General features: G+C 41.4%; 1 protein-coding gene across 3 annotated transcripts in view; it reads right to left on the bottom strand.

Annotated features, from left to right (window-relative positions):
* Positions 1 to 19,998, bottom strand: part of DYRK2 (dual specificity tyrosine phosphorylation regulated kinase 2) — a 34,273-nt gene extending 14,275 nt beyond the window's left edge. For 2 of the 3 annotated variants that reach the window (XM_072973036.1, XM_072973038.1), the window contains exons 1-3: positions 19,864 to 19,998; positions 18,157 to 18,209; positions 972 to 1,069 (exon numbers count right to left, since the gene is read on the bottom strand). Coding sequence is in view for 1 of the 3 variants with exons in the window: in XM_072973037.1 (XP_072829138.1) it covers positions 18,157 to 18,198 (42 nt within the window). In the remaining 2 variants the exon portion in view is untranslated. The remainder of the gene's footprint in view (positions 1 to 971; positions 1,070 to 18,156; positions 18,210 to 19,863) is intronic. The other variant, XM_072973037.1, reaches the window with a different exon arrangement.
* Between the last annotated feature and the right edge of the window lie 1,046 nt (positions 19,999 to 21,044).

Genomic DNA, 21,044 nt, shown 5'->3' with positions numbered 1-21,044 from the left:
AGGAGGGGGCTGCCCTTCCTACCTGCACCTCCACCACACACACACTCCCTCCCCTATTTACTGACACGAAGTGACCGCTTTCCAGGCTCTAGGACAAGGGGAGGCAGAGAGGCGCTTGTGGACGGCTTCCCGGGGAAGCAGTTGGCTGTGGGTTGCTAGGCAAAAATAAACATCAGAGACACCTCCCATTTCCTTACAACACCGAGCCTTTCGCCTGTGCGGCCACTGGGTGAGACACACCTTCCTGAGCAACACCTTTAATTCGTCTGGTTTCCAGACATAAGTCTCTTTTCCCTTCCCATCCAAGACACGTGGAGAGTTTCCCTGTCCTTTTAATTTGCCATATATGGGCTCTGTTTTCCTTGCAGACTGAAAGACTGCTTGCCCATCTCACACCCGTGTCCTGCCTTATGTGGCACATGCCTGTGTCCAGAGGTCACAGGTTTTGTCACTTCAATAGGAGAGGATTTCGGGAAAGCCAGATAATCCCAGATGATGGAACTGAAAGCTTGCCATGCACTTTCTTCTTGAGTTGTGCCCAGGTTCTGAAATTCTCTTGGGGACCTGGGTCCATTATGATCTGTGCTGTGTAGCTGCGAGCCCCTGGCAGGACTAAGTGTGAGGCCTGAGCTAGTGCAGATTCATATCCTAACAGGCCAACCTCCTGCGGGGAGTCCCATGGCCTCTACTGTTTGCAAATTGTCATAGCAACCTCCCAGCAAGATCACCTTCAGCTTTGCACATGTATCCCAAAATGAGTGTTTCCAATTACAGTGGGACCCTCTCAGTCTCCAGGGCTCTTACAAGGGCATCAAGATAGAGGCAATGGCAGAGGGAACAGGTGGCAAAGAGTAGAACTGTGCCCAGTGAAAATCCCTCTAAAAAATCCTCTTGGAGCTTTTTCCTAATAAAGTAGAACCACAGTGAAATAATCAATCCAATAATAAGCCTTCATAAAGAAGAGTGGTGACCTGATCTGGTTCCAGCAGGAGATATTCCTCTTTGCGTGTCCTCAGAGACTGTCACATTCCAATTCACTTGGGGAAGCGTAGTCAGTGTTCAGAATTAACTAAAAGAAGAGGGATTACAAAGTAGCAGAGCTGAACCTAGAACTCATTTTCTGACTCAGTCTAATCTTCCTGTGCTCTCCGTTATACCACCTCGGCTTTTTAAGAAACCTCATTACTCTTTTCCTTCCTTCCTTTCAAAAAATTATTTTCTTACTCTTTTCCTCTTCTTAATGAACTTTCCATACAACTGATGTTCAAAGGAAAAACGCAAAGCGAAAAAATGCAATTTTAAGATAACTTGACACTGCTTTTCACTTATTCTTTCAATACTTCAATAGAAGCTAAATATACTACTCCTTCATGAATGAGGAAAATGCTAACTAGTGGAAAGCAGAGATTGTGAAATCCAAATGAGTAATATTAATTTCCACATTAAACATGAGGAAAAGGAGCACTGGCTTTTTTTTTACAAAGGGACACAAAGAATCATTCACTTTAATTAAAGAAAAAAATACATGTTTAGAGAACTTTTCCTAGTATATTGTTTTATGACATGACAAGTAGAATTTCATTTTATATTTTTTTGTTTCTTATCTTAAGGAAAATTTGCAATTAGCCTAATAGTCTTAGCTATTTTAATTATAAATGGTGTGCCTTTCAAAATTATATTCTTGCTAACCTCTAAATTGGTATTTACAGTTGCTTGGATTTCTCTCATTCTGTTAAATATTGATGACCTCAATCTGTATTAATGTCAAATAGAAAGATTTACAAATGCACTCCCTGAGCTTTTAAGGAGAATGAACTGGGTAAATTCTAGGAGTTACTACCCTCAAATTTTATTATTCTATTGCAACATTATTAATTATACTACATTAATCTCTCTATACAAAACCCTTTTACAAGTATTCTCATGTTTAATCATCACAACTCATAACCGAACCAGAGTTGTGTTGATGTTAATAGTAACCTCATCAGGAGCTCCGTTCAGTGAGAGTCTGCTCTTTGGTTCTTGCCTGTTGTGAAAACTTCGTCTGTTCTGAGTGTTTATAAAGTCCAGATTCAAACAACAAGTAGGTAGGCAGGATGTGGCAGACTTAGAAAGGAACTTTGGGGAACTCAAAATGGAGTCTTGTGGAAGGAAGTTGATTTTTCATTTGGAGAAAGTACTGATCACAGTGAAAATTGGAAATGAACAAGAAAATGTTTGGTTTCAAGATGCATTCACTCATTTAATCTCTTTATCCCAGAAACATTTACAAAGAATCTAGTATGTGCTGGGCCTATGGGATATGATGAGTTATCAGATGTCATGGGCGAGGCTTCAGTCTGGCAACCCATTAGGACCTCACTCTTTTATTCATTTAAGCAGTAGACAATAAGCACTTAACATATTTTTGACATTATTTGTACTGGAGCTCCACATTTAAATAAATAATCCCTGGCTCTGGTCATGTTATTAAAAATCACAATCTAGTAGGGGAGACAAGACATTTACTGATGTGATGGGGCCGAGATCAAGGCATGTGGGTGGTACACAGGAGAGAGCGATGAGCTCTACCTAAGTGGTGACTGGCCCCAAAGGTGCAGTAATGTTAAAGATGCTTGGGCATTTGCCAGTTAAGACCAGCCAGGCTGGGACATTCTAGGCAGAAGAATAGGACGTGCAGAGAAACCAAGGTACAAGAAAGCTTAGTGTACTCTGGCAGAACTGTAAGCGACTCAGAATAAAGGAAGCTTGAAGTGGCAGGCAGGGAATATGGATGATAAAGTCAGAGTAAGAAATATCTGTAACTTCACCAACTGTGGAAATGTGAAACCAAGGTCCAAGGTCTTTTAAGGCCACTAGAGAAATTACTAAGGAATTATCTCACTTGGGGTAACACAGACCTGTGGGTAAGTTGAGTCTAACTCCCCTTAGAAGGATCAACAGATGATTGGATAAAGAAGTTATGATATATTTATACAATGGAATACTACTCAGCCATAAAAAAGAATAAAATAATGCCATTTGCAGCAACGTGGATGGAACTGGAGATTGTCATTTTAAGTGAAGTAAGCCAGAAAGAGAAAGAAAATACCATATGATATCACTTATATGTGGAATCTTAAAAAATGACGTGACCCTATTTACAAAACAGAAACAGACTTACAGACATAGAAAACAAATTTATGGTTACCAAGGAGGGAGAGAGCGGGGTGGAGGGATAAAGTGGGAATAAAAGGAACAAAACTATATAGTCTGAAGTCCAGGACTGTAAACTCCTCAGTTGTAAGGAGCATGGACATCATAACCAAATGGCCACTGGGTATCTGCATTTGCCTCTGTGGCCACTGCTGGTGTGGAAATCAAGAAGAAATTTCGATAGCACTAGAGAGCTGGTGATCTGAAGTGTCTGGACAGGTTGGTGGTGTTTTGGTCAGGGTACTTCCAGAGCCCGTTTCCTGAATCCTGGATGGTGAGAGGGCATTTGTCTCCTAAGGTGAGCTAGGTCTCTGGAAAGGCTGAGGATGTTGTCCAGCATTTCTTGGGGATAGTTCATCTGCTTTTTCCAACTGCACGCTAAGGATAGAGTTAATTGTAAAAAGCAATAAGCAGAGAAAAGAGAAAGCTGTATCCTGGATGTGGGGAGTGCTGTGATAAAGAGCCCAGTGGGACCTCTACAATCCCTACCTTTGATACCACCAGCACAAATGCCAGCAGAGTCGGGCCCAGTGTGTCTGCGAGCTTCAAAGGGGTAGGAGTGCCATCACAGGTAGGGCCTCCAGGCCAAGGTCTCCCATGCCACCGACTCAACTCAGAATGCTTGCTAGTGGAGTCAGCTGCCAGGAGACAGGCCCACCAAATTGTACTGGGAGCAACCAGCCAGAAACAGGCTAATTCCAGGGCACCAGGAATCATGCTGGGCCCCGCACCTGGTGAGGAATGAATGAGTAAAAGTAGTACAGCAACTCCCAGAGCAGCTCTTACTAGGATGTTTGCTGTAGGAGAAACAATAGTGCAATTCTGCAAATCAGGGAAGAGGAGGGAAATGCTATATGGTGTTCCAGGTCTTGGCATCTTTGGTGACACTAACCAAAAGGAGTGCCATCGAGGAGCTAGGAAGGAGCCAGTGGGAAGGAGAGGTCTGTTCCATGAGTTGTGAGGACGGCACTGGGCACTGCTCCTGGTTTGCCTTAGCACAGACTCAATAAAAACATACTAAATGGAACAGAATTAATTTTAGCCAAGAATGGTCTAAAGGCAAACATCCACATTCAGACTTATAAACAATAAAAAGGGACTCAGCTCCACTTCGTTTTTACAGAAGACCTACACAAATACCTGTTTTCGCTAACTGCAAGAAATCCAAAGAGGATTTTCACTTTTTCCGAAAAAAGGCAAAAAGCAAAAATAGTATTCAGCCTTTGTTTTGCAGCGAATCCTTAGAGAGTCAGCACACACTTGGAGCAGCGAGAGTGGCACCACCAAGCTCTTTCCCCGGGAACTGCATCTTAGCATCAAGCCCCCATAGCTTTGAACTTGTCAGTGAGCATCTCTGCTTTATCTCAATTTATTTTGTGCATTCGTTAGCGAGACGTGTCCTAAGGTAATTTCTTCTTCACTTTAAGCCTTTTTGGCTTATGAAAGGTTTCATAGGAATCTTGTGTTTTTGAATAGTGCAGGATAACTATATATGCGTGTATGTAATTAATTATCAAATGCCTAGAATATACGTCAGGCACATAGTAGAAGCTTGCCATGTGGAACAAAGCAAAGTCCTTGCCCCATGGATCTTGTATTCCAGTGCAAGGAGAATAACAAGTAACAGCGATACGTATATCACATGTCAGAAACCCACCTTTGGGTTTCAGAAGCACACACAGTTCCTAAAGCTGCTTATCTAAGCATTTTGCAATAAAGCTCATTAAAATGACCTGCTAAAAGTGAGGCATAACTAAGAAATAACTGGTCAGGAGAGCTTGGAACCCAAAAAGATTCTCTCATCATCACATTCTTTCTCAGTGATATGTAGATAGGATTTATCAATCACTCAAGGAGAAAATGAAGTCTGATAAGTCAGGAATAAATAGTGTGCTCTGGAGTCCAGTTTTTTGTTGTTTTGTTTTGTTTTGTTTTGTTTATTTTTTAGAGTCTAGTTTTATAAACTGATGTCTCATCCATGAAGAGGATTGATAGACTGGCTTTTGGCTGTTGCTGGGTACAGAATGTTTAAATTCCAACTAAGGAGTACATGGCATTAAAAAACTGAAGCCAAGCCCTCTCCCCCACCCTTTCCTTTTATTATCTTGCTTTTAAAGAGATAGAGAGCGCTGGAGGAGAAGGACACTCAGGCACACCAACAAGAAATATGGAATGATCCGTGCCCCAGTTTACTCGGTAGCCCTGGGCGTTAAGGTCCCATATGTCAAGGAAGTATGGCCTGTTCCCGCATCTTTGGACCCTCTAACTCCAGGTCTCCCTAAACCAAGTCCTGGGATACTACTTTTGGTCTCCCTTGGATATAGGTCTGAAATAGGGGAAGTTCAGGAGAGTCTGGGTCATTATAGCCCTGCTCATCAGGGAAACCCCAAGATGCTAGACTGACTCTGGTTCTGAGGGCTTTCTGGATCTGGGTTAGATGGAAAGAATGCAGCCACGTGTCTAAGGCTGAGGGACCCTCTCAAAGAGAAATTAATGCTAATTCCTTAGCTACCCTCAAAATAATAGCTAATACTTATATACAAACACTATGTCCAGGTAGTGTTCTAAGAACTTAGCCACGTGAACTAATGTAATTCTCACAACCACCTTGCATGGTAGGTAACGTTTTTAGTCCCATTTTAGAGATGAAAAACTTAAACATAGAAATGAAATTGTGGGTAGTTAATTATTAGTCAAATCTATTTCGCCTGCCTTCACTAATCAAGGTCATTTTAAGCAGCATGTAGCCTGAATAGTAAGATGTTTGCCCAAGTTGTTTTCCAGGAACTTGGAGTCAGCTTTGTCTAGTTGGAGCTGAGCTGGTTAGAACTGGCTAGGACTATCAACCCTCCAACTGGGCATGTGCGAGGGTCCCCTCGGTGACTTTTGGCATCACAGGGCTGAGAACTCCACCCCCAGATGGTGCTGAGCACCTCCGTGTTTGAACGTGCAGAGGCCTGGAGCTTAGTTGCACCTGCGCAGAACCATGATTACTGCACCTTTTTCCAATCACCTTTCCCCACGCTCCCCACACTCCCCATGCTCCCCATGCTCCCCACGCCTCAGACCGCCCTGCTGCGTCATTCCTCATCCTATAAATACCCCAGCCCCTTGCCTGGGTGATGGCAGGCAGGAAAGCAAGCGGGAAGATGGGGTGGAAAGGGGAAGGTGGGAAGGAAGGCAGTCTGGGGCTCTCCTTGCTTGGCTGCAGACCTTGGCGTTTCAGTGTTTTGGCTGTTGGTTTGCTGTACATCAGGCAAAACAAACCTGGTTTAGCAACAGCGTGGTTAACTAACTTGCCTAAGGTCACACAGCTAAGACGTGACAAGGCCAAGTACCCTGGCTCTCGAGTCTGTGTGGTTGCTGCTTTCAGCACCAGGTAGAGATTTGACTGGATCACTGTCATGGTGACCTCGATCTCATTATTACTGTCAATAACATTTCATGCACAAAATGAAATCTTTGGAGAAGCCGCTCATGTTCATATGGTCAGTCAGCTCTCTAGTTATCCTCAGTAACCTATAACCCAAACAAGCCTCTGTAATAGATAAGAACAGTGAGATGACAAGAGCAAAGTGGCCTGCCCCAAGCCACAGGACTAGGAACCATGTGGGAGGAAGGATTAGGGTCGGAACCCAGGTCTGTAGATTGCTAACAAATTTTCCTTTTTCCCTCAAACTGAATTATAAAATCTCCACTGTTTCAGAGATGAAGGGATAGCTACTCCTAAAAGCACATGCCACATATGGGTAAGTTTTGATGTGTTAGGACTTTAGGGGACAAATTCTAATCATGGCTTCCCTGAGAACAATTTGAGTCTGGTCTATATTAAAGACCAGAATCAAAGCATTAACTTTGTCAGAGTCACAAAATGTCCAAAGACAAGTAAGTTATTTCCCTTTTATCCTATTGTGTGGCAGGTCAGCCCTTTTGCCTCAAGCTAATGGGAAAAAGGGGGGAGCCTACAGCAGTAGAAGTGGCTCCACTCCGCCAACCTCATCCCATGGGGAACTGCTTTCCATTAAATCAAACATTTACACATATCTACACTCCTACTTAGGTTAGAGTCTGAGCTGACAATGCCCTGTCTCATGAAGAAAGGATAAACAGTCAGTGGATCGTCTAAGCCGAGAACCCACTTTTGTCTTCAGCTAGCTTGGCAAAAGCAAGAGAAAGAAATCATTTTTAGTGATTGGATAACTTGGGTAATTGTTGTTAAATAGTCCTGGACAATTTTTAACACTTCCAAAATATGTTTGTGTGAAGAAAAGCCACTTTAAGTATCATTCCAAACAACACGTTGTGCGTGTTAGTGGTCTCTCACCAGATGAAAAGGGACAGGCCCACCATTCACCCAGCAGTGTTCTCTAATGAAGCTTCTGAACTACAGAAAAGCTAAAGGCGGGTAAGCATGTAGCACATGTGCAGTTGAGTGGCCTTCGCTCAGCATCTCCAGCTGGCGTCAATAATAAAAATTAGCCAAGAAATAATGAACTACTGGAGTGCAGATAATAAAAGATATAAAGAAGAGAGTAAGAGGGGTTTTTTTAAGTGGTCAGCCAAAAGAGGATTGCCTTTTGGAGACAGAAAAGTTTTCTCATGATCTGGAAGGGACAAAAAATAAGGTGGCTGGCAGGCTAGAGAGAGCGATGCTTTCAAAGAACAGCAAAAGAGAAGTAAGTCGTAACGGAGGTCCAGTAAGAACGAAGAGTAAACAAGTGGGTTTGGGAAGAGCGCAAGAGTTAGAAGTGGGGCGAACCTTTATAGAAACGTTTCTAAGGAAGATGGACATGATGACATGTATGGCGTAAGGCTGAGCTGGAGCTAAATGTGAGAAAGCAAAACGCAATGGTGGAACCAGAATGCCGGAATTGAATGATTTTCTTACAATACACACAGCTATGCTTGGGGCTTATCTTAATCGAAAGCTTCTTTCTGCTTGTCTGCCTCTTACCATTTAGAACTATCTGCGTTCCCCCTCTCACTGGGGTTGTTCCAGTCCAGTCCTCTGATTCCCCTTCTCTCTCCTCTTCTACCAACGCCCTGTTATCTTTCCTCTTTGCCTAATCCACAGTGAGCAAGGAAGCCACCAAACATTTCACATAGTATGTACTTTAGAGACAAGAATTCCTCGATTGCTTTATCCTGGTGCTGTGTGTCAAGCTCTGGGTTGTTTTGCCTGAACCGTCTCCTTAAATCCTCACACAACCCCATGAAGCAGGTATCTTATTATCCTGTGTTTTTAGAGACAAAGAAATGGAGGCTTCAAGTGGTTCAGGGACTTGTTAGTAACAGGCAGTGAGCAGATTTAGATTCAGGGAAATCCGATGCCAAAGTTCACTCTTACCCACCCAGAACGGATTCAGAGGGAGAAGGCATAAATTTCACAGATTGCATCCTGCTTTGGGGCATGGAGGATGCCCACGCAGCTCCATCTAACCTAACAGTGACACCTTCACTTCCATGCTGGTCCTTCTGCACGCCCCTTGGTGGCTACGCAGTGGGAAAGCACAGAAATCCCCTCCATAGAAGTCCTGCCATCAGCAAGCTCAACCCAAGCAGAACCCAGGAGGGCTTCTTCCTCTTTTGCTGTAGGTCTGTTTCCATGATGCTGTTTCCCAGCTCAGCCCATATTTTGCCTTGCCTTGTGTGTCTATCTCGTTTGAACAGAATTGCTTCCTCTAACTACTGAGCTATTACGACAACATCTGGGAAAAGATGAAGGCAGACCCAAGGGATTTATGCAAAGAAATTCTGTATCAATTAGGTGAACTGGTGTAGAATTACCCATTTCTGATGTAATTCACTCAAGGAGTATCCTATTTGTAAATGGAAACGTTGATTTAATAATCTAACCGAGTAGAGAAAGATTATCCAACACCAAGAAACTCCTGTCTATTTCAGATCTTTGAAACAAAAAAGCATTTACCATGCGTTATTTGGTGAGGTCTTCCTCCTTGAGAAATAAAAAGTCAACATAATCTTTGGCTGTAAGCACCCCTGTATCTAAAGCTGTTGTGGGTTGAGAACACAGTTAGATCCCATTAGATGACTAAACATCCCTAACCGACAGTTATTTAACAAGAATAAAAGAATACAATGGTCCAAATAAAAAAAAGAAAAGAAAAATCTCTAACCTGATAAGGCAATGAAAAAGAAAGGCACCTCCCCTTCCCTCTTTTAATAAAAGGAGTTTCACATGCAGCTAACTGGTAGCAAAGGGTGTCTAAAAGGACCATTTATGAAGAGTAAGTCAGGGGGAAGCACTAATATCCTGAAATCCTACAGGGTTTTACAAAGTGCCAAAGAAATCACTGAGCAGACACATGGCTAGCTGGCATCTGCACCAGAGCCCACAGCAGAGAACTTCCTTATTTGTGAGACAGGTCACATTTTCACCAGCAGCCACTGACCTCAAGCTTACCCCTTCCTACCCTATGCCAGCAAATCTCTCCAAAGTTTGCAAAGTAACACCTACTCAATTTATAGGTAAGTGACCAAGACACAGTCGACATTTCCTCTTGAACCAAGCTCTTCCAACCTCGCTTTTCCCTCCATTGCTCTCCACACATCTTTTCTCTAGTCATTAAACATTTTCCTGAAGGGATCTGGCATTATCTACAAAATGGGGGTGGGGTGAAGTTAACTAAAATGGTCTTTCCTCTCTAAATTCTAAGTTGTTCCTATTTTCTTGTGAAGCCATAGCTACTTTAAAAAAAAACTCCCCAAAACCCTGAGAACATTTTGACTTGTCACTGGTGGGACCCTATGAGAAGTGATTGGAAGTCTCCATTTGCATCCTCCCTCTCCTGGGAGTTGGAGCTAGCACTAGGCAGAATTAAGTGACACCTTTACACCACCAGTCCATCTCCTTTCCAGACTTCTGGAGCCTCTGTCCTTATTCCATGCTCTTGCTGTCTCAGCTCCCTGTCCTTGTTGGTTAATTTTTTTAAGTCACTCTCTCACATAAGGAGTTATCTGGTAGGAGTTTTAAGACATTATCCCACTCTGGGGATATATGCTTTCTCAATTATTTTAGGGGGAAAAAATGAAGACACCCCCACCCCCATCCCCAGTCTGTTTATATGAGTAGAGATGAAACCACCATAGCAAGAGTCTCTTAGGAAAGTTTCCTGGAAGATAGAACTCTTCCCAGGTCTTTCTCAAATCACAGCCCCCCAACAATGTTCCAATTGTCTCCTTAGGTTACCCTAGCTTAGAGGCCATGAGGATCTGAACACAAATGGAATTGACACATTTCCCCAAAGCTATTTGCTTATCCAGTAAGCTTGCTTTTTAATGGACATTTCTATATAGAATGATGGATAAAATGAGTTATAGGAGAGACTATGAAGCCTGGCCTTAATCATAATGAGAATCTCTCCTTCCCCTTGTTTGTTCTAGTCAGAATCAGTCCATTGCCATCAGTCTATATGATTTCTGACGCTGAACATCCTTAAAAAAATATTCCAGGAGAACCTTGAAGAAATTTCAACCTGTTTGGTGTGCAGCAGGGCATGACAGCCTTCCTCTGCATCATACTTAATTTAATGTAGACTTTGAGAAGATTTATGCAGGGATAATAATAAAAGCCAATAACTTTCATTCTTAAAAATCCCGAAAAGGAAGGGAATTCTTTATCATTACCTTATTTTTACTCTTTTGCATTCGAATATTAAAACTTCACATGGAAACAGAAACTCCAAGTCATACACAAAAAAGAACGGTTTCTCCTGTGTAGGAGAAACTATGTTGGACTTTAAGGGCTCAGTTTACTCAATAATTAAAACTATGTGTATGTAAATGGCAATGTCAGAAGTTGTGGAGTGCGGGGGGCTAAAGACCAGAAACAGCTTGCAGACACGTTTTGTTGGGCTTACATCCTACTGCTTGGAAATGTGAACTAAACGCTAACATTTAAAAATCTAGAGAGTTCACATAAATATCTAGATATCTGGGTTTTCTGGAAATCACGCAAGCTCTGACTGCTGTGCTCCCAGCCTTCTATGGCAACGAAGAACCCCCCCAACGCCCCTCTCCCTCTCGGAGGAAACCTGTGCCCAGCTGATGGATCACCGCAGTCCCCACCACTTCCTGTTATTGTGCATGGTGCGCATGCGCCTGGGTGCACGAGGGTGGCTCTACCCGGGTGCACTACCTGCCTCTCTCCAGGGGGCATCTGCGTTTCCAAATTCTACTCTAAGTTTTGTGTTTCCCGAAATTTCCTCACTGCCATTCCCTGTTGCCCCAGATTTCTCTCTACATTTCCTTTTCATTTCTTCCTCTCCATCTCTTGAAGCTACCGACAGCCCTGACAGAGGTCAATTACGATTTGGGCATTCATGCTGAGACCTTTTAAACTAGTTCTGTGCAAAAATACATATCTGGCACAGGAAACAGTGTTTTTCTGTGTGCTTGAAAGTAAAAACCATTTTATACTTAGTACTAAAGAGTGTGGAGACCCTAAAAACCACTGCCTACTGGAGATCAAACTGCAGTTAAGCCTGCTATGTTTTGCCTTTCAGCGCGTGTTGTAGCTGCTGCAGGCAGAGTCAGCTCTATTTGGGACTCTTTCTATTCATTAAAAGTATTCAAATTATATTCTTCCTGTTAGTATTTTACTTCCTCTGAAAGCAGTGTTGAGGTGCTGAATTTTCTATAGAAGTTCATAAACATGTTTATATCAAGTAGCAATTCAACTATATCTCAGTACTATAGAAGCACTTAGCTGTAAGGACTACATTCAGGACACAGAAGGATGGTAAAGCCAACTGCTTATCCCACATTGGTGCTTAGATAGTTAATAAACAGGTTTCTCGAACTTAGCGTGTCTAATATTGCATGTCTAATTCCATCTCTCCAAACCTGTTTAGCCCATGGCTACTCCAGGCTTTCAGTGGCTCAGGCTGAAAACCTTGGAGTCATTCTTGATTTCTCTCTCACTTTTACACTTAACATTTCATCTATTTGCCTTGCTCACTTTGCTCCAACCAGACTGGCCCTATTGCTGTTCCTCAAACACGATGCATCCCACACCTCAGAACTTTTGTGTCTCTTAGGTCCTTTGCCTAGAATGTTTTTCCCCTAGAAAGCCCTCATCTCCTTTAGGTCTTTGCTAAGTGTTGCCTTCATAGTGAGGCCTTCCCTGACCTTTCTAAAGAGTTTTCTCTTTATCACATAATATATCTCACTCACTTGTTTTCTCTTAGTCTCCTTCCACGATGTATACACTCCATTATGTATACACTGTGCAATATATACACTCTACAATGTGTCCACTCCACAGCAAATGCTTTATGAGGGCAGGGACTTTTCCATTGCTGTTTTTCACTATTGAGGATAGTGCCTGCGACATAATACTTCCTTACTAAATATTTGATGAATGAATTAGGTAGAAATGCCATCAAGTTAAATTTTTCTATTTTTGGCACTAAAGTCTGCAAAGAAGAATGCAGGTTTCCAATCATGAGTATATTTGTGTGATCCTTAAAAGAATAGAAGCCAAAATAAAGATTTATTTCTTACATTTTCTGGACATGACCAGCAGTTCCTGGTTTATCAAAGTTAATCCCTCCTGCTGAATTCCAAATAGGTGGAAACTTAACTTCTGAAGAAAGGAAAATTTATCCTTTTGAGTTAAGTCATACTTAGGAATAAAAGATGCAGTTTTGATATTATGGTGACTCTCCTGGCTCTTGACAGCTGCACTGAGGATTCCAGTGCTTCTTAAATAAGGCCCTTTGGGGAGGCATGCTTAGGCTGTGGTAGCTGTGGGGCACGTTTCTGGGTCTCAGTTCCACTCTGTTAATTCAGTGACATTGTTGACTACTGCATTTTTTTGTTAAATTAATTAAACAAGGAGGCCATTACACTGTGGTGACTCTAATGCCCTGGTAGCATCCATATGTAAGGAAACCAAAACCTTAACTGGTCCATCCATCAGGGTTAAAATCTCGAAACCCAAGGACGACTAACCATGACAGGCAACTAGTTTGTTTTTGTTTTTTTTTTTAATTTAAATAAGGCAAAGGCTTAAGCTGTAGCCAATCAAATAATGTCCTTGCTGTCCAGCAAAATGTCTGCATCTTCTCTATAAAAAGTCTTTCCCTAGCTCCTGTCAGTGGAGGGCTCCTAGCCACTTCCACTTTGGCACTGCCTAATTCAAACTGATTTCTGCTCACATCAACTCTTAAAATTTTGTCATAGGCTTCAGTTTACCTTTTAGCAGTTCTAATACCTTAATGTGGGTGAAGATGTTACAACTCTTAGGCCTAGATTATGTAATGCAGCACGCTGCTTCTGAACTCGAAAAAATGTAACTGCTGGGAAAAGACAAAAACAAAACTCAACAGGAAAGTCGAAATGACTACAACATGAAATGAACACAGTTTGGCCACCTTAAAGTTTCTGTTAACTGTTGATTCGCTAGGGGTAACTTAAGACATGGTTGTGATCATTGTTCATTAGACAATGAACAATGCCATTAAATAAGTTAAAATGGGATGTGAACGATTTCCAATGTGATCATTAATTCTGGAATTGATAGTCACCTATTTCAGGGAATTCTTTAATGCTGACTTTTCTTCAAAGCACACGTAAGACTTGGTAGATGTAATAGCTGATCTTTGCGAAGCTCTCACCCTGTACAGGCGCTATTCCCAGGGCTTGTGTGTATCAACTAACTGCAATGCTGTGAGGTGAGGACTGTTGTACAGAAGGAAGAAGTTGTCCCCTTCGGGTCCCTGCCTTGGTTTAAAGTTTAACTGACAAAGACAGATTAATAGGAGAAAAGCATATATATTTGGTCATATTTTTACATTGTACCTGGAAGCCTTCACAAGAAAATGAAGATCTGAAGACGTGACCAAAGCAGGAAGCTTTTATACTTTTTAGACAAAGAAACAATAAATCTGTGAAGAATTGACAAGACAAAGGGGCTGGGGCTTGGGGTCATATGTGGTGAAGAAGTAACTGGGAAGCACAGGTCTAAGTTTAACAAGGTTTGTTTGTACAGATTTTTTTTGGTCCCAGATCCCGTGTCTCTGGTGATAAGAATGCCTTCCTTCCTCCTGGTCCAGGGAGGGCATCTCTCACATGGGAGTTTTACAACCTGTTTCAGGGAAGAAGGGCTGAGGGTGGGGAGATCAGAGTGACCTTCCTGCTTCTGTTGTTTTTAAAATTTCTTCAAGTTAAAGGTATCTAATTTGCCAAGGTGACATATTTTGTGGAGCATGTCCTGAACTCCATCACTCTTATCTCCGTTTTATAGATGGGAGACTAAGGCAAAAAGAGGTTCAGTACCTTGGTCTAAGATCACAAACCTAGTTAGTTGCAGCACCTGGTTTGGACCCAGGTGGTCTGGCTCTGGAACCCGCACTTTTATCTATTGCTATATAAAAGGGGAATAATACAGTGGTATAATAAAAAGTATATTTGGTCTTTGTCCCTGGTTTTTGGCAGATCTCCTAAAATCTTCAGAATTCCTGAGAGAGAGGAGTGTCTTTTGCTATTTATAAGGATTCCCTTTGGAGTGCACCTGAGTTTATGCTAAGTGGCTTAAATTTGGTCTTCTAGTCTCAGAAAGGGACTAGTCACCAGAAAGACCAAGTGACTGAGAGGGTTGGAACTTTTAGCCCCACCCACTGACCTCTGAGAAGGTGGGGGTCGGGGGGGGGGAGAAGGACTGAAGAGTAAACTCTTAACCTGTGGGATCGAACACTATCTCCAGGTAGACGGTGTCAGAACTGAGTTAAACTTGTAGGACACCCAGTAAGTGTCTGCCTAGAACCAGAGAATTACTTGGTGGTGCTGGAAAACATGCCAAAAATACAAAAACAGAGCTCAAATAATTATCTATAAAGTCTTACCCAGAAAATTTCTTATTCATAAGAATGTTCTGAGGGAGGTACACGATACAATCTCCCTCTTGCAGAATCCATAGCACTGTTTTGAATTTGACAAACGTTGAACAGATACACCCAATCAAGAATGTAACATTCTAACTTTAAGCAACATAAACTCTTCTGGAAACGCTTTTCACCTCCCCACAATCCCAACTCCCTGATGAAATCCCAGAAATGACTACAGATCATTTAGCGTCAGAAAGGTGGAATAAGGTCATGGAAGGATATTCTGCCCAGAGATTTTTTTTTTTTAATTGAGGTCACTGTAGGGTCTCCTAGGTCACCATTGGATACATGACAGTGTAGCACAGGGTGGCTCTTTACACCTTATGACCAATGACAGCATGGTTGTCCTCCCCAGGCAGAAAGGGCCAGCAGCTTACAAAGAATATCACTGCCTCTTTGTAAATTCTAGTCTCATGTATCAAACGTGCTTTCGAGAATGCATATCAGCCTGCTTCTGCTGCCCATTTCTGAAGCCACAACAAAGTTTTCTAGCATCGTAAGTTGTAAATATGTTCCTTCTCAGTTTTTTTAACTTGTTTTTAGTTTATAATTTTAAGAAAGAAAGAAAACTGAATTTATTTAATAATTTAGAAAAAACTAATTAAAAGAAAAGTAAGTAATTCATTAAATTTCAAAAGATTTTTCTATTTTTTCCAACACAAACATATTGTGGTGAACTTTGGAAAACTCCACGTTTTTTAATACCTCTCGTTCTTAGTCTTAAGACGTAGTTTACCAATATAATTTTAATTTCTTTTCCTAGACATACTATTCTAATTTCCCCCAAAGCACAAAGAAAGAGCATTTTGATTATAGTAAGCATTCATTAAAATGTTTGTGTAACACACCTTGAGAATCAGAGGACAGTGTGCTTTCTAAGATGTGAATCTGGTCATATTAGACACTGTTTCAGTGTTTCCATGACTCCGCACTGCTCTCAGAGTAAAGTCCAAATTCCGGCACATGGAGTTGAGGGTAAGCAAGGCCACGTCGTGCCAGACCTTTGAACGTGCTACTTCCTTCATCTGAAAAGCCTTCTGCACACTTTCTTCATGCCCTTCCTCCAGCCTCCTCCTGCCCCAGATCTCAGCGTGCCACTCTGTCTTTCCTAACCACCCCCCACTCGCCTTGTAAGACTGGGTTGGATGCCTCCTATGTGCTGCTAGTCTTCACATTCAGTGAGGATGGAGGTGACATTTTCTCCCCCTTGTATCCCTGGGTCTAGCACAGTGCTGACACATCACCTGTGACTGATAAATGTTTGTCTAACAGTGAATCAACAGTACTGATCTACATTATCAAAGAGTTGACATATGACTCAGATCATATACTTCTTCTAGCCACCCAGTCAGATGCCATCCATGGCACACTCTCCATCTGTATTTTCCTTTTTAAAGTTTTAAATTCATTCCACAAATACACTTGAATGTCAATTTGCCAGTACTGTTCTCAGTCCTTTGGATATATGTTGGTGAACAAAATGAGGATCCCTGCTGGAACTTACATTCTAACAGGAGGTTAGACAATACACATGACAAGTAATTAGATATGATGTTAGGTGATCATTATTATGGGGGAAAAGGTAGAGCAGGGCAAGGGGGTTCAGATATGGGAGGACAGGATCCAGGTTGCAATGTTAAGTAAGGAGGTTGGATAGCTCTCATGGAGAGGGTGACATTTGAGCAAATATTAGAAAGAGTAAGCAAGCATTTGTCCCGAAAACCTCGAGGGGAAGAACACGCAGGCAGAGCTGATGTGAAGGTGGATTCGAAGGAGGAGTTTGCTCAGCTTGTTCCGGGAACAGCCCAGAGGCCAGGAGCATTGGAGCAGAGTGAATGAGAGGGACAGAGAGGAAAGGGGAGATGGCAGAGGTGGGCTCGGGGTGGGTGGGACCTACATTCTATTCCAGTGAAATGGAGAGCCAGGGTGATCCTGGGTGGAGGAGTGACATACTTTGGTTTCCGTTTTGTATGTAGAAGCCCTGTTTGGGAGATGAGCTCTATTTCAGTAAATAAGAAAATGGCCTTTTTAAATTGATAGTTTCCTCTTTCATTTTCTTGTGCCACCAATTCTGTGCCAAAGGAAAGTCTCCTCCTATATATCTGTCTCCTCCAGCATCTCTCAGCCAAGTTATCTTGGGCAACAGGAACATTATGACCTGTGGCTTGGATTTTTCCCAACTTCATGGCTAAGTTGATTTTTAGGACCTTCTCTTAAGATGGAATACAGAAACATGCAATTTTAATTCTGATTTTAAAATATTATTTCAAAATAAGCAGTGGTAAGAGTTCTCATAACAAGGGGGCACAAGATTATTGGTGCAGAAGAAGAATCTGTAATTACAGCTAGGTCATCGTCCTGCAGGATGTTACAGCATCATTGAATCGAGCGCTCTGTGTGGACCTTTGGAACAACACCAACATTAGAGAAACCGTCACTTCTGGGGGCTTGTCAGTTTTTACCACATCAAAAGAGAACGTATACATTTATTGGAGCTGGTCCTAGAAATACTTTGACATCAGCCAAAAGGAAAAGCTACATAAAAGGGTGTTTCAAAAGTGAGTTCGGGAAAATTTACTGAAGATGGCTATAAATGAATAATAAATCTGACCAAAAAAAACGTTTAACTGCATCAGCAACCAAAGAAATGCAAAGCAATTTGGTACTTAAATGAAGTACTAAAAATGAATTTCAAGGAGAAAAGAAAAAGAGAATATTAGAATATTTGGGTGAGGATATAGGAATTTAGTGAAACACACTCTCAAACGGGTTGGGAATGAGAACACAGACATTCTCACACTGCTGGTGAACAGAAAGTCATGTGATAGTGTGGATTATAAATCTGAAAAAAGATCAAATCTTTTGGCCTTATCCTCTTACTCCTGGGAAAGTTTGTTTAGGAAATAATGCAAAAAATTTTTAATTGCAATATTAGAGAGATATTATATATATCACAATGAAAGGAGGGTTAAATAAAATATTTAAACCCATATTAAGAAATGTTATGCAACTTTAAATATTTTATGAAAAATTGATATAGGAAAATACTTACAATGGTAAGTTTGATACAGAATGAAACAAGGTTCAGACACATGGTCTCAGCACCTACGATTATATGATAGAAATAAAAACTCAGTGGATAAACGTGGAACTGTTAATAGTGGTTATCTTTAAATGGTGATGTCATGGGGGTTATTTTTCTTATTTTTTTTGTACACAGTATTTATAATAACCATGTATAATACTGCTAAAGCTTTTCTGTTCTACTAAAATTATATATTTTAATATAAATCTATTTAATATTTTTGCATATAAACTTTCAAGCTTATTTTTAAATCAAATAAAAATATTCAGGGTATAGCTAAGAAATAAAAAGAAAAGTAAAATCTTACCTAGTCAATGGTATAAAATGAATACAAGCATATAGGGTAGACCAGAACACCTTAACTGAAGACTATTATAAATTTTCTAGATGTCAAACTATTAGCTTGCTATCAATCTGAGTAAAATGAGTTAGTGATAGTCTGTTTAGAGCTAACTGTAGGGTATTTTAATATTTACCAAATTATTAATGAAACTAGCTTTATAGAGATTCTTAAAATAGGCCAAACCTTAGAAAGAACTGCCAGAGACACACGGGATAAATATTTCACGTGAATAATTTCATATAAAAGCAAGGAAAAGGAGTGTTTGTGTAAGAATCTAAACTTTATATACCTAAAAATGTCCTTGTACTAGGAAACATGGAAGAAAACAAATGCAAATATGCAGCTCATGATGAACTTGTTTAAAATCTTCTACCTAGATGTCACAGGTAAAAGGACATCATCTTCCAGCTTGGTTTTCCACATCTGCTAATTTTGTTCAACCATCTCCTCCCTTAATGTCAGGCTTGATAGAAATAAAGGAATCACAGCCCCTTTTTGTGGTGAAGGAGGCTTGTTAGTTTTTCAAAGGCAAGCCATTTAATTTTGTTACTAGTAAAAACAGGTATTGATTCTTTTAAGAACACAAGCTCCCCCCCCCCCAATTATGTGTTTGCTCTTGAAACTTTGGAAAATCAGCATTTTTAGAGCGCCATTCCATTGTGAGGCAGTTCTTCCTTCTTTCGGGAGTTCCCACTGCACAACTGGCTTAGTTTTCTACACCTTGGTGGCCCCAGTTGCCCCAGGCCTCCCTCAGAGACAAGTTAAGCATATGGGTATTCAAATCACTATTCAGACAAAGGGTGTTTTCCCTCCAGCTTCAAAGCCTGGTGACTATAATGGTGGGGATTCTGAATGTTCTCTTGAAACAAAGCCACACTAACACTTCTGAGACTTATGCCCAGTTCCCGGGAAAGGCAATTTCCTAAAGTGCTCACCAAGGTCACCTGGGTGAGCAGTTCCTTCCCCCAGAGATGGGTTCTCACCATTCTTCACCCTTTTGGTGCTTTTAAATATTTCGTTGGCACGCCGTCTCCCAGGAGTTGGAACCCTTGGTACAAATTTGTTGTTTCTTCCAGTCTTCAGTTTAGTTGGGTGGGACATTAGGTTTTCCTACCAAATGGTCACAGAGACAGACTCCTTCATTCAAGCAATGAAGACTATGGTAGGAACCCCACACCAGCTCCTGCAAGACCCTGTACATTTCAGGGCACTCCTAAGTCGTGGAAAGACTCTGGGATCTCACCAGTATAACACCCAAAAGTAGGGGGAAGACGGGAAGTGGGAGAATCGTCTTTCTGCTAAATTCCTTACTTAGCCTGGAAATCACTTACTTTCCTAGATTTCTCTTGAGTCAGGCCACAATAGACTTAGTGGAATAGGAGCCAGCTGCCCCGTGGGTAAGTCTGAAAGCCGATCCTTGAGCCCCAGGGCGGCATCAGGACCGCAGCCCCGGCTGACACGGGGACCGCGGCTGCCTAGTTACCTGCTCACATTCTTAACTGCCTTTTAGAATTCCTAGGCCTGGATTCAAGGGGGCAACTTCCTGTCAGTGTGGCCACCTTGATCTCCTCTGGAGAGCAGCTTGCCAACAGAAACTATTATGGAAGTATTCCAGAAAAATGTACTTCTCCATTTAGGCACAGGAAAGATGTGGAGGAGAAGACTGGAGCTTTAAACCTTAAACTTTTAGGATTGGAGGAGCTAGTCTCAATATTACTGCTAAATCTCATCTACTATTGCGTGTCCTCTGTCTACTGTTCAGATGTTCATCTTGCAACAGATCTCTTTTGGTTATCTCCTCTGTTTCTGTCCACTTTTTACTTGGTAAGGAGTCAAGAAACTCAGTGGAATCAAGTTACTCAGTCTACTGACATGAATGGCTTTGACTCCTGTTCACAGATGTTCTGCTTGTATCGAGGTGATGTTCCCTCCGGCTGATCTGGAGATGCATTCTCAGTATTATGATCTCTAAACTATGTGTGTCCCTTATATATAAATAATATAAAAATGACTGTAAGCCTTTAGATTTTTTTTAATCTTGTCATTTATGGCCATTTTATAGAAAATCTGACAGTTCAAAGCTGAATAAAGAGCCACAATGCTGAGTATGAGTACAGAAGATATTTAGAGGGAAGAGCTGGCCTTGAGCAAAATTGTGAGATAGACCCAGGGTTTCTTCTAAGGATTGACAATCCACCTCCTTCTTCCTGGCCTCCTCCTCTAGGGACCTGTGATGAGTCCTTACCCCAAAAAAACTGGACTAGCTACTTCATCTGAAAGCTCTGGGTGTTAGGTTAAGTCATTAATAGCCTCTTTTTTATAGTGGATTAGAAAACTGAGAGTTAAAGTAAGCTGCCTAGCTAAAGGTACACAACTTGTTAATGGCAAACACAGGACTTGAAAACAGGTTTATTGGTTTTGTCTTTGACTATAAAATGATCTGTAATTGAGGAATAATTGGCTTTTGCATCTTTTTAAAATTGTGGCTCCTATGAATAATACCTGCAAAATG

Source organism: Vicugna pacos, chromosome 12 (genome assembly GCF_048564905.1).
Source record: "Vicugna pacos chromosome 12, VicPac4, whole genome shotgun sequence".
In the NCBI taxonomy this organism is placed as follows: Eukaryota; Metazoa; Chordata; class Mammalia; order Artiodactyla; family Camelidae; genus Vicugna; species Vicugna pacos.
The sequence above is the reverse complement of the archived record's forward strand: the minus strand, read 5'-3'. Positions and strand labels throughout refer to the sequence as shown.